Below are 13,443 nucleotides of genomic sequence, written 5' to 3' on the forward strand. Positions count from 1 at the left end.
TTTTTTTTTTTTTTTTTTTTTTTGTGGTACGCGGGCCTCTCACTGTTGTGGCCTCTCCCGCTGCGGAGCACAGGCTCCGGACGCGCAGGCTCAGCGGCCATGGCTCACGGGCCCAGCCGCTCCGCGGCACGTGGGATCTTCCTGGACCGGGGCACGAACCCGTGTCCCCTGCATCGGCAGGCGGACTCTCAACCACTGTGCCACCAGGGAAGCCCGAAATCCTTAATTTTTTTTATGTGATCAACTTAATCAATTTTTGTCTTAAAGTTTGTGCTTTTGAAGTTTTGTATAAAATGTCCTTTTCCATCCCCCTGAGTCACAAATACGTTCTCCTACATTTTCTTCTATGAACATTAATGTTTTTACCCTTCACATTTAGGTCTGTACTCCATTTAGAGCAGTGCTGTCCAAACAGAAATATAATGTGAACAACATATACAAAATTTTCTGGTAAACACATTTAAGAAATAAAAGGAAACAGTTGAAATTAACTTTAATATTTTCAAAATCCAATATAGCTAAACTGTTTCAACATATAATCAGTATAAAAATTATTGAGATGTTTTAAATTCTTTTTCTTCCTCTTCAGTCCTCAAACTCCAGAAAACATTTTACACTTACAGCACATCTCAATTTGGACTAGCCACATATCAAGTGGCTAGTAGCCACGTATGGCCTGTGGCTACCATACCAGATAGCACAGATCTAGAGTTCACCCTTGGAGGTGGGGTTAGGTGAGAATGCAAACATTTTTCTCTAAATAATTAATCCGTTTTTATCTGTCCCTATTTCCCCACTGATTTGTGGAACCCTCATTATCGTATTTTTGTGCTCTAATCTGCCTCATATCCGTCACTCCATTCCTTTCTGTCATCTTTCCTGGAACTTTCCCTTTGTTCCACTCAATTCCCGAAGGTGTCTCCCAAGACTTACTTCCTGACCTTATGCTTATGCTTATCCTCTGCTATGTCCTGTCCTTAAGGATTCATGGACTCAGGTAGCTTCAGCTACCATGTGTTCATAAATGCTCAAACCATATTTTTATTACGTCTCCATTCACGTCTGACCACATTCTGCAGGACTGCTTCACTTGGCTGCCCTATTTACAAGTTAAAATGATAACGTCTCCATTGGTTCCTCACACCCATATACATTTCCTCCTAAAATCTCCAGTTATTGCTTTCTCCCCCAACCCACAGGCTTGCCACCGTGGAGTACAAATACCCAGATGCCCTGAGCACGCCGCAGTGTGTGATTTTCTCTTCCTTCGTACAGTGGAGATTTTACAGTTATACCTGAAGAACAAAAGAAGGTGTCTGTGTAGTGCTGATGTATTACTGCATTTACTCCCACGACAGATTATTCCAGTTACATTATCCACATGTTTACTTTGGCATACTGAATCTGCTCTTAAGAGAAAGGGATAATTATTCTGTGTACTATCTGGTCTACCACATCTCATGTTTGGAAACGTTCTGGGCCTGCACACCCCTGACCCTGTCTTTGTCACGGCTGATGATAGTCAGGGTCTGCTCAGCCAGGGCCCTTGGCCGATTATACTAAAGATGGGGCTGCTTTCCTGGAAAGATCTCTGAGCCCCGAAAAGAAATGGTTGTTTGTATATGGGAAGCAATGAAATAACAAAACTTTTCCTATAGGAGGCCACCAAGGCAAATACTATTGCCCTGAACCCTCCAGTTGCCGAGCCAGAGACAAGAGGGAAAGCCCCCTGCTCCTTTTTCTTATACTTCACTGGATCTAAAATACATTCTCCTGTGTTTTTGTTTACACACTTAGGATGTATCTCGTGGCTTCCCAGGGTGATGTCATTCTCTTGGTCAGTGGATTGGGAACCTGTTACTTATCTGATCCCTGTCTGAACTCCCTCGATCCCCTATTGGGGTCCTCTCTGTTGAGACAGAAGGTGGGGGTCAGTAATCACCACCTACATGCTCCACTCTCCACTGTCAGGCTGAGCAGTGGCTGAGACTAGGCTGTCTTCCATTTTTGAAAACAGTTGAGAGAATCACGAGTGAAGAAAGTTGTGCACCAGGGAAGCAGGCATTCACTGCCTCAATACTGCTTGTTAATATCATGGCGAATGTCTTTGGTCTAAAAAGAGGTTTGATATTGGTCCACCCAGCAAAGAGGAGGTCACTGTCATGGGGAAATGAGACCATGGTAGGGAGACTCACAGAATAATGTGGTTCTTGGCGGGCTTGGATGCTGGGGGCAGAGTGGGAAACCTGACACACAGGAGACCAGGGCCAGAAGGAAGAACAGGGGCATGGGCAGAGAGGCTTGTGGTCAGGAAAGCAAAGACACCCAGAGGCAGTAAGAGAAGCTGAGCTGTTTAATCACCTCCTTGACCAGACTCAAGGCCGTGGTTGCCCCTGAACAACTCACACCCGGAAGCTGTTGAGAGTTGCTGGAGATGGAGGGGCTGCTTGAGTCAGAGGATGAGGGAGGATGGGAAAGGGGAGCTTCGGCGTCTCTGACTTGTCATCTGGCAATCTTGCCCCCAGGTCCTGCTTCAGCTCTGAGAGGTTCCTGGCTGGTCCCCAAGGGCAAGGACTGGATGGCGTGCCCTAGCTGTGGCAGGAGAATGACCCCGAGGCAGGGGCAGCCATTCCCCACATGGCCTATGGAGAGGGTGCTGTGCTGTCTGCGCTGTGGTGGGGATAGAGGCGTAAGGCTAGGGGAGGAGGGCAGAAGGTGGGGAGTGGAATTGGGGGTTGCCTGGGCCCCACCACCAGTCTGGAATTAAATAGCAGAAGAGAAGGGTTGCCCTTGGGGACACTGACTTGTCTCCAGAGACAGTTCCTGGTGATGGGTTGACCTTGGCAACAGACCCTAGCAGCAGGCAGTTGTCCTGACAAGAGGGTGGTCCCTGTCGACAGTCCCTGGCAGTTTCCTGGACAGAGGGAGGCAGCTGGCCTGGGAGTCTCGCCCCCAACTACTTGTTCTTCTTGAAGAAGCTGAAGCGCTTTTCTCGCTCTCGTTCTCTGCCATCCTTGCTGCGAAGTACGACAGGTCCCTCCGCCCCAACCGGTGATACCGGGGGCATGGTCATGGCCCGGGTCATGCCCCGGGTGGCAGTGGGCACCGCTGGCTCTTCAGGCTCTCCAGAGGCCGAGGACACAGTGGCAATGGCTGCATTCACCACCCTCAACCACGAACTCATCTCTGCCTGCAGTGGGGCGCGGAAAGACAACGGGTCAGCTTGGAGGATGCTATGCTTGGGTGGCTGGCTCGTCCACAGTGGGGAAGTGGAAGAGGAGGAGGTGGAGATGACTGCCTCATCTCACTGGAGAAAAAGACCCCTTTAAGGTAGGGAACATGTTTTGGTGTGGCCTTCACAAACATCCAGTTGGCACATTGTGGGTTGTCTGATATCAAAGAATGAGACACTTCAGACAAGGAAAAAGAGAGAGGCGAGGGAAGAAAGAAATGTGCATCTGGAGGTTCTAAGACTGCCCAGAGAGAAGGGGGGACATGGGAGGAGAAGGGACGGCTCACCTCATCCTTGGCCTGGAATAAATATTCTTTCCCATCCTGTAAGCTGTTGGGAGAGAGAGAAACCTCAGGGCAGAGCTGAGACTCTGATTGGCCAGATCAGGGCTGGTGAGAGCTCACTATCACCCAGAGACCAGGCTGGAGAACATGCCCGGGGACCTCAGAGCCAGATCAGACACGTTCTGCACATTCTTCAGATTCCCAGGACTGTGCCAAAGCAAATAACTTCCTGATTGGCTGCCGAGGACCAGGGTGAGCTCACTTCCATCCCAGGCCCTGCCTCCTGCTCTGGCTGCCGGCTGGCAGGCAGGGGCGGGCCCCCGGAGGTATCTGGAGACAGGGGAGCGCCAGCATCCTGCCTCAAGACCTCCCAGGCAGGGTAGCTTTTCAGGTTGACAGGCCTGCGTCTTGGTGCTTCTGCTCCCCTTAGTGTGGAATACAGCCAGATCCCCCGACTCTCCCTCCTTGACCTCTCTGCCCCCTAGTGGCTCCTCTGTGCCTTGTATCACTGTGACCTTCCCTCCCATCCTGAGGGCACGTTCCATTCCTACCCCAGCTTGAAGACATGCTTGCGCTTTCGATAATCAAAGGCAACGCTGCCCTGGGCCCTGGCCAGGCTGACAGGCACTTCTCCGTGGTACGGCACTCCTGCACTGGCTGCCTTAGCATCCTTGTAAAAGCCAAGGCTCCCACGCCGCAGGACACAGTACACGTTCTGCCATGACCTGGGAGAGACATGGTGCAGGTGACGAGGAGGAGACGCAGGTGACCGACTGGCCTTTGAGGGGCCAGTCATCCTGGGAACAGCTTGGTTGTCCGAGGACTCCCAGTGCCACTCCTGTCATTAGGCCCGTCGTCTCTATACCCTCCCGGCCCTCACCTGAGGCCCCACCTGCTCCTGAGTCCTACCCCCCACCCCCACCGAGTCTAGGAAGAGGTTCTGGGCAAGCCTCTCCAGAAGGCAGGAGCCGCAGAGGCCGCAGGCACCACATGACCAGACCCAGTACCTGTTGGCGGCCTTCTTGCCAAAGGCCTCCATCTCCTGTTTGCGGCACAGCAGCCCCTCCATCTGTTCCTGGGCAGAGAGCTCCGGGCCGCGGGTGGGCAAGGTGGCAACCCGGGCTGACTCGGATGACCTGCTCTGGGGCATTATAGGAGGGGTCGGGCCCCGTGTCCGGGTCTGCTTCTCTCCCCGTAGCCCATTGGCCTCGTCCCCAGCACCAGACCCCTGTGAAGAAAACGGTGTCTGTGTCAAAAGATAAGATGGGGGCTTCCCTGGTGGCGCAGTGGTTGAGAGTCCGCCTGCCGATGCAGGGGACACGGGTTCGTGTCCCGGTCTGGGAGGATCCCACACGCCGCGGAGCAGCTGGGCCCGTGAGCCATGGCCGCTGAGCCTGCGCGTCCGGAGCCCGTGCTCCGCAACAGGAGAGGCCACGGCAGTGAGAGGCCCGCGTACCGCAAAAAAAAAAAAAAAAAAAAAAAAAAAAAAAGATAAGATGGGAGACACCTAGCCTGCAGGTCGCGAAGCTGGAAGTCCAAGAGCTGGTCTTGCCGCCTCCAAGTTTCCTCTGAGTCTCTGCCCTCTCCTGACCCCACTGTCCCCGCCGCCCAGCTCACATCCCCATTTCATCCCATATCTCCCAGTTATCAATACCCACACCTCCAGGAGAAACTCACAGGCCCTTCTGGGAAGCTGCCCTGCTCAAGTCTCTGTTGTTCCACCAGGGGCTACAAGGACAAGACGCTGTAAGCAGATGTGCAAGGGGAGGGGCTAAGATTCTGATGGGGGCGCTTGGGGCGGCAGGAGTCACCTGTGGGGCTTCCGCATCTGTGCAGACGCCGTTCACGCTGGCTGGCTGTGAGGGTGCTGGCAGGCGGGGCTGGGCTCTGGAACGGCAGAGGTGACAGAGAACGTGAAGTCTATGTGTTGCTCTGGCTCAGCCTCCCCTTCCTCCCCGAAGTGTCCCACCTCTCACCTGTCCCAAGTAGCATCGGGAGCTGTCTGGCTGTCCAGCAGGGCCCCTTCAGGCAGACTGGCTGTGGGCTCTGGGGCAGGGGGCTGTTTCCTCCGTTCCTCTTCCTCCCTCTTTCTTTTCCGCTCCTTCTCCTGCTCCTCCAGCTGTCAAAAAATTCTGAGGTCATAGCATGGAAGGTCCCAGGCATTGGGGAAAGCTGAAATGTCTCAGCTCTAGTCTGATGAAACAGGAAGAATGGAGACTATAATTCCAAAAGAAGGCGGGGATTAGGAGTTATGGGGGAGATGGTGTCTCTTAGTGCCACCCAGGGAAACAGATGGCTCCTAAAGCTGAGGTGACAACAGGGCACTCTTGGCTCACATCTGGGAGATGCTGGGGCAATGGGAAGAGAAGAAATGTCTTCTTCAAGCAGGAGAGCACGCAAAGTCTGGGGCAGTGGGATGGGGCCGGTATTCCTGGGGTCCTGTAGCCCTCACCGCCGTGAGCTTCTCCAGTGCGCTGAAACGATCCTCCCAGGCCACTGCGGACTTCTGGAAGGCTTCGTGCCGCTTGATGAGGCTCTCGACTTCATCGACTGTGCAACCCAGCTCAGCGCTTCGCACCAACGGCTCCTGGCTGCACAGCCAGGCCTCCGCCATACCTGCGTCTCTCCCAAACACGAGCACCTCCAAAACTGCAGGGATTGGGCGTCGCAGGGAGGTGGCAAATCAGGGTGGGCAATGACAGGGTATTATAGTCACAGCAGCTTCAAGCACAGGGACACAGAGAAAGCCACTGCCCCAGAGCAGGAGCTTAGGGCAGAGCCAGGCAGTGCCAAGGGTGGGGGCCTTGAATTCCATGCCCCAGATTCCTGGTCTCACCTACTCTGGAAACTACAGGGTGCAAGACCCCCGGCCGCTCCCTCACCGCCCAGGGCCTGGAGCCCTCAGTCAGTTTCCCTCAGCGGCTCACCAAGCTGCAGCCAGTCCATCTTCTCCTGCCACTTGTCAGCTGTCTCCTGGCGCCGTGCCTGAAGCTGAGACAGTTTCTCTGAGATCTGGGTCGGGGCAGAGGGTGGGTGGGGAGGAGATGAGAGTTAGCATCCAGCGGGGCCTTGCCAGGGTCCCTGGGGGTCTCACATGGGGGAACCAGTGATTTCTGATTTCAAGAGGCAGACAGTTCTGGGAGAAAGATAAAATGGGGAGATCCCTGAACAGCACTAAGGGGAAGGTAAAAGGTTTCTGCAAAGAAATAATGAAAGGAAGTCGGAAGACTCAGAGGAGAAATCAGCATTCAGGCCTCCCTTGTGAAGGTGCCCGGCTACGCCCAGGCCTCACCCACCTCCTCAGCCGCGTAGTGGCTCCTGGCGAGCAGCCCCTGTCCCATGTCGATGCAAGAGGAGAAGCGGTCAGCCCTGGCCTCTATCTCTGCCTTGATGCCTTGGTGGTTCTTGATGATCAGGTCTGCGGAGGACACATCCCTGGGGGCACGGAGACCACATCACCTGCTGCCCACAACCCTATCCCGGCCACCAGCCCATAACCCCCGGAGGCCGCCAGGCTCTGTGGGCCTCACCGGGGCCGCTCCTGGGCATCCATTTGCAGGTTCACTCCGTCCATCCACAGCATCAGCTCCCGGACAGCCTTGAAAAAGCGGAACTTGTCCGTGGTGTCCAGCAGCAGCTGGCGGCGGGCAGCAGAGCTTCCCTGAAGCTGCGCCCAGGCCTCGGCCACGGCCTGCATGTGGCGGCCGATCTCCTCGGCCTTGTCTCCGGCGTAGGCCTTCTGGAGCCGGTGGCCGTCATCCTGCACCTGCTGGGCCTGCCAGGGCCCAGGTCAAAGTCAGGCAGAGTTGGGAGACTCCGAGGGGCTGCAACCTCCCTCAGTCCTGACCTCTGCTCAACACCTCCTGCCCATTTTACCAGCCGGAGAAGCAGGAGGAGGAGTGTGTGTGGGGGGTGATGCTGGGAAAGATGAGGGCTGGAGTCCAGAGTAAGTCCTGTCATACTCTGCCCTGTAGGGTCTTACCAGGGGGCCTGGGCTTAGCCTGGGGATCAATGCTTTAAAAGGGTCACTAGCTGGGTGAGCTTTCAGAGGCCTGTCCAGCTCGTGGGGAACCTCAAAGATTGCTAGAGTGAGATTTTCGGCCTGAAGAAGGGACTTCGGTGGGGGGCCGACCGGGTTTAAATGGCTTCAGGAAGGAGCTATGCTTATTTTGTGTAGGTCTAACACCTGAGTGGGACCAACAGATGGATTTTAGTACACCATGAAGAATCTTCTACCCACCAGGACCATCTGAAAAGGTCACGGGCCCTCAAAAAGCCTTGTCATTACAGGTGTGGACGGGGTGGCTAGATGTCCCCTGGCCAGAGACGGTTTCCTGGAACCATCCTAACGTCATCCCTACGTGGCCCTGCAGAGGATGCGATCCCTCCAGCCTCCCCATGCTCCCCACGGAGTCTCCTCTAAGCCCCCCTGTCCCTCCCCCCGCCTCCACCCATGCATGAGTCAGACCTGGGCGCTGAGGGCCTGGATGTCGTGCTCAAAGGCACAGTGTCGGCGCTGCAGGGCCTCGGCAGCGTTGAGGTCCCGGCCGGTCCCGTCTGGAAGCTGCTGCTGCTTGTGCTGCACCCGCGCCAGGGCCTGGCGCGCACCGTGCAGGAAGCGCTGCAGTTCGTGTGCAGCTGCCAGCACCTGACCCCGCGTGTCCAGCAGCTCAAGCAGGTCAGCCCAGGCCTCGTTGAGACTGTCCTTCCACTCGGCCACCGTGGCCCGGGCGGCGTGGCCCCCCGCGATGAGCCCGTTGGCCAAGGTGTTGGCGCTGTCCACGCGCTCCTGGCCGATGGTGCTCGTGTCCCGGGAGAACTCTCGGAATTTGTCCCGGAGCATCTGGCAGAGGAAGCGGTTGCACGGACAACACTGTGACACTGGAGGATGCAGTCCCTGACTCGCAGGGCAAGTCCTTTCACCCCAGACTGAGAACCCACTTCTTTCCCTGGGCCACGTGGGCCAAAACAGATTTCTTCAGCAGGGCCGAGTTAGGCAGCAGAAGCAACTGGCTCCCACTGACCCTGGATCTGACTGACACGCCCAGCCCCCAGCCCCCAGCAAAGGGGTACTTGGAACCTTTAGTCTTCAGACAAGGATACCCTAACTATGGTCCATATTTCGGCACCAGTGAGTGTCCAACCCCCAAACCGTGGAGAGGAATCTCAAGTCCCCAGTGTACTGGTGAGTTCTGTTGGAAAACAGTGATCGGTCATTTCCTTTTGGCCGACGTCTATGCGCAGCCCCACGTCCTCCTTTCTGCACGAGTCTTCCAATTAAATATCTCAGAACCCGGAGGACAGCATCTCCACGACCTGGTCTTGCACCCCTGCCCCTTGGTGCTCCGCCCAGGACGAAGTGCTACTCTCCCAGGGGCCCTGGTGGACAGCCCGACAGCCCCCGACGCTACCCGGGACAGGCTGAAGCGCTCGTCTACCCCTCCTGGAGCCCACCTGCGGCACTCACAGTCACGTGCTCGTAGTCCTGGCCCAGCTCGTGCGAGGCTGCCACCACCTCGCGCTCCTGGATCCACTGCTCCAGGTCGTCCAGCTCCCGGCGGAGCTGGCACAGACGCAGGTGCTCGTGCAGGCGCTCCCGCCGCTCTCCCGCCAGCTCCTTCAGGCTGGCGTACAGCTTGTCCACCTGGGCTTGGCGGATCGATATGCGCGTGCTGCGGGGAAGGGGAGGACACACTGCTCTGACCCCTAGTCTATCCCAGAGGGTCCTGCCCCCCAACTGCTTGCCAAGTCCCTGCTTCTCCAGCTTTCTAGATGGTCCTGTACACATGCAGTACGGAAGGCTCTGCAATCTCTGGGCCTTTCTGGAACTGGCTCCCCTCTCCCCCAGGGACTGGCCTGGGGGTCCAGGTGCTAGGCTCACCTCTCTGGGTGCTCGTGGTCAATCATGTCTTGGCTGCTGGCTGCCAGCTGGTGGATGGTCTGGGCGTAGTCGGCCAGGGCTTGTTCCAATACCTGATGCTTCTTCACCTCTGCCTGGGCACTCAGCTCATCCTAGGGGAGGGGAGAGTGGCAGCAGAGAGTAGGGGGAGGGGGGAGGAAAGCCATAGCCTGAGCTCTGGTCTGGCTCTCACCTTGGCCTTCTCCTGGCCCATCATGTGTAACTCCTGCTCGCCCATCCAGGCCTCTGCCTCTGCGGCGTCGCGGTAGAACTGCTGGGCCCGCAGGGCCTCCTCCAGTCGCTTCCCTCGAAGCTCCAACTCGTGGCTCAGGCGCTTCCACATTTCCTGTAGCTCAGCCAGCTCCGGGCCTGCTGCCGCCGCACCCAGAGCGCGCTGTCGCTCCGTTAGGTCCGCGATCCGCGGCTCGTGGCCCTGGATCTCCTTCTGCAGGGTCTGTCCATGGCGACAGAGGAGGAGACGCTGAAAGGCTTGCCGAGGGGCCCCCTCACCCTACATCCCCCCCTTACGCTTACTCAACAGCAAGCCCCCCATTCACACCGTTGTTTCTCATCCTCCCTGCGTCCTCTCACCTCCCCTCTTTTCTGGCCCATGACGCCCCTTCAGTCCACATGATCTCCCACCAGGGGAACCCACCCTCCCAAGGTGAGGAAAGGCGAACCACTGAAGTCTAGGATTACACCCAGCAACGAGCGGGAGCCAGAGGAACCCCAGTTCTTAAGAAAACACACTTTCAGGTCTGGGGAGGCTCTTGGGACCCTTTCTTCTGCCTTTAGCCTCTGCCTCACCTGGTTTTTCTTCATGAGGAGCTGGACACTGGGCAGGTCCCTGCCATGCTCCATGGAGCTAGCCACGGGGAGCCGCTCCATCACCCACAACTGGATATGAAAGTGGGGGTTAGTGGAGGTCCGGAGGGCAAAGTCCGAGCTAGGGGTTGGATAGTGGTGATTCCTGGGGGAAGGTTTTCTAGGGCTCCCAGTTCTGGGGTCAAGGGACCTAGAGGGTGTCCCTAGAGGGTTGACTTTCAATGCCAAAGGGAAGAGAAGACAAGAGCACTGCTGGCATCCCCCCAGCACCCAAGAAGGAGATTAGAGAGCCAAAGACAGGGAGCAATTTACCATGATGGAGACTCTACCCCGTCCCAGGTCCCGGAGACTCACGATCTCATCCTCCACGTCCCGGTGGAACTGGTGCTGCTCGCGAGAGGCTTGCAGGCGCCGGCAGCGCTCCTTCATGGGCTGGCACAGGGCCCTGAACTTCTCCTCCACAGCCTTCGAGGTCCTCTCCACCTCCCCTGCACCCTGGTCTTCCTGGGCCAGAGCTTTTGCCTGTGCCTGGATTGCTTCCACCTCCTTCTCTCGCACAGCCATCTCCCTTTCCAGCATCTGCCAACCGGAAGAGGAAGGCGGTGTTATCACCGTGCCTCCACCTTCAAACTCAGCGGAGACACTGGTCTATATCGAGCCAATCATGAATTCTTATCCCTGGGGCTCACCCCAGGGAGAGTATCTCTTCATGGCCTACATCAGTGGATCTCAAACTTTAATATATATGAGAATCCAGGGGGTGTGAGAACTGTGCTAGCTATCAATTTACTGTCTCTCAGTCCCCAATCCATCTCAGCTCCAAGTCCATCTTTGCCCATTTTGAGTCACTGGAACTGGACCCTGTAAATATTTCTCCTTTGCCAGATGGTGCAACACTAGGCCTTGTCCATAGAGGGCGCTGGAGGGACACCACAATGCACAGGCGAGGCAGAGGCTTCTAGCTACGGTTCCAGTGTGCTTTCCTTCTTGCTCCTACACCACAACTGCCCACGGTGTGCAGGAGACCCGGTGGCCCTCACCCTCCAGCAGGTTTTGCTGGCATCTCAGTGGCAACTTCCTGATGGCCAGCCTTGGCCTGCCAGATTCAGACCTGCTCTGGTCTGTGACACCCCCGCAAACTTCTACGCCATCCACGCGGCCTCTGCCTTCACCAGGGAGGTCTGAAACTCAGCCTTGGGGTAGGAGGAGGGCATCCCATTCCTTCCCGGGCACCCCCTCCTCAGTCCTAGAGGCAGTAGCTGCTCCGTACATTTGCGATTCCTGCATCCTTTAGACCAGGGGTCAGCAAACCCCGCCCCCGGCCGGGTTTTGTAAATCAAGTTTTATTGGCACACAGCCACACCAGTCTTTTACGCATCGACTATGGCTGCTTTTACCCTACGAGGACAGAGTTGAACAGTTGTGACAGAGACCGTATGACCCTCAAAGCTCAAAATACTATTTGGCCCTTTACAGAAAAATGTTTTCTGATCCCTGTTTTGGAGTTCTCTTTACCCCACTGGCAGGTAACCCTCTTTTATTAGTTAGTAGTTCTTTTCACTAAAGTTTCCTCATTCAAGTTAGAGTGTGGTTTCTGTCTCCCGACTTTACTCTGACTGACACACACTCCTAGAGATTCTGACACTGGTGGCCCGTGGAAATCGCCTTGAGAAATACCAGTGAAGATGCCGTCTGCGAGGCCTGAGGATGGCCTTGTGAATCTCAACAGCGACTGACTCCCCCCTCCTTTCTTCTGCTGTTCACCGGTCCCACCAAAGGCCCGCCGTGTACCTGCTGCTTCTTGAGCAGGATGTTGACGCTGGTGAGGTCCTTGCCGTAGTCGTCGGAGTGCAGCTGGGCCTGCAGGCTCTCCAGCCAGCTCTCCAGGGCAGAGCAGCTCTGGGCAAACAGCTCAGCTCGGTTGGCATCGAAGAGGCTGCGGGCTTTGGCCTGGGTGGTGGTCTCCAGCTCGTCCCAGCGCCTGTGCAGGTCGTCTAGCTTCTCCCACACCAGAGCTTTCAGCTCCGGCTTCTCCAGAGCCAGCTCCCGCCCTTCCTGGGTATGGGACAAGGGAGGGGTCAGTGTCAGAGTGAGATACCACTGAACATGAGCCAATAGCAGAACAGGGGCCTAAAGGGCAGCAGAGACCTGAGGTGAGGGCGTTCCTACCGAGGTCTTGGGTGTTCTGCAAGCTTTCTAAGCTCCCCTACCCTCACTGCTGAGGAAACCCTCCCCCTTCCTCAAGGTCCCATCAAACCTCGCCTCAGTTAAGAGGCCACTGCGCTCTCTCCTTATTTTGAGTTCTCTGGTGCTTGTGGTTTTCAGTGTCATATTGCACGTGCTATTGTGTTATGGGCCATCATTTTGTGTTTCTCAGCTCATTCCCTCTCACCGGAACTATGGCAAGTGACTCTCACCTGGTTTCCCCACTCCCAGCCCTTCTGCTTGAGGACTTTGGTTTCTGGGGAGGTGAGGGCAGCGTGACTTGATCTGTACCCAAGGTGGCCTGGAAGTGCCAGGGAGTTATTGCCCCCAGAAGCAGCCCTCAACCAGCGACAGCCAGGGCGTTGGTGGACCAACACTGGGAGTCCTTGCTTTGGTTGGGATAACTCTGACGCATGTTCCACACCGTCGCCCAGGTGTCCCATGAGGACTGAGTGCCAGGTGCCCACGGGGGTAACTGGCATGGCAGTGGACCCTTCACTGACTACCTTCCCTTCTCCGCCTCACTTCCCCACCCGCTACTGCCATGCCTGTGATCACTTCCCGGGGAAGTGGCCTGCACTGGAAGCCTTGCTTCTAGGGGAACACAAACCAAGACACTGCCTTCAGGCCATTTTACACATGCCGCCAGGATGAAGAGCACCGCTGGGCAACTTTACCAACCGTCGGCACAATCCACTCGGATGCACAGTCCTTACGTGGTGATCGGGGCTTTTCATGACCCGGCCTGGCAGGCTTTTCCCACCTTTCCTTCCGTGGCCGCTTCACGCATTCTGTGCTCCTGCCAGAAGGACTTACGCCCTTGCTCCCATACAGGTGCCCCACTTCCACACCCCTGGTTTCCGGTTTCTCTACCAAGAAACATCTTTCCCTCAACACCTCTGCCTGTCCAAATTCTACTCGTCCTTCCTGGACTGTCCTGCTGGCCCCTGCTTCTAGGATTCCCACATCTCCTCTCTCCTTAGTGCCCAGGCTTTATC

At 56.3% G+C, this 13,443-nt stretch overlaps 1 protein-coding gene across 3 annotated transcripts in view; it reads right to left on the minus strand.

Annotated features, from left to right (window-relative positions):
• Positions 1-2,336: 2,336 nt before the first annotated feature.
• The window catches only part of SPTBN2 (spectrin beta, non-erythrocytic 2), a gene marked incomplete at its 5' end in the record, with an annotated part of 31,115 nt that continues 20,008 nt past the window's right edge, over positions 2,337-13,443 (minus strand). For 2 of the 3 annotated variants that reach the window (XM_081239820.1, XM_081239819.1), the window contains 18 exons: positions 2,337-3,190; positions 3,520-3,562; positions 4,068-4,241; positions 4,524-4,744; positions 5,194-5,244; positions 5,328-5,403; positions 5,493-5,635; positions 5,969-6,165; positions 6,444-6,528; positions 6,813-6,951; positions 7,047-7,291; positions 7,985-8,359; positions 8,984-9,188; positions 9,398-9,528; positions 9,609-9,869; positions 10,223-10,312; positions 10,595-10,819; positions 12,032-12,295. In XM_081239820.1, the coding sequence (XP_081095946.1) occupies positions 2,957-3,190; positions 3,520-3,562; positions 4,068-4,241; positions 4,524-4,744; positions 5,194-5,244; positions 5,328-5,403; positions 5,493-5,635; positions 5,969-6,165; positions 6,444-6,528; positions 6,813-6,951; positions 7,047-7,291; positions 7,985-8,359; positions 8,984-9,188; positions 9,398-9,528; positions 9,609-9,869; positions 10,223-10,312; positions 10,595-10,819; positions 12,032-12,295 (3,159 nt within the window). In that variant the 3' untranslated portion in view covers positions 2,337-2,956. The remainder of the gene's footprint in view (positions 3,191-3,519; positions 3,563-4,067; positions 4,242-4,523; positions 4,745-5,193; positions 5,245-5,327; positions 5,404-5,492; positions 5,636-5,968; positions 6,166-6,443; positions 6,529-6,812; positions 6,952-7,046; positions 7,292-7,984; positions 8,360-8,983; positions 9,189-9,397; positions 9,529-9,608; positions 9,870-10,222; positions 10,313-10,594; positions 10,820-12,031; positions 12,296-13,443) is intronic. The other variant, XM_081239821.1, reaches the window with a different exon arrangement.

This window comes from Mesoplodon bidens, assembly GCF_964165515.1.
Source record: "Mesoplodon bidens genome assembly, chromosome: 7".
NCBI lineage: Eukaryota > Metazoa > Chordata > Mammalia > Artiodactyla > Ziphiidae > Mesoplodon > Mesoplodon bidens.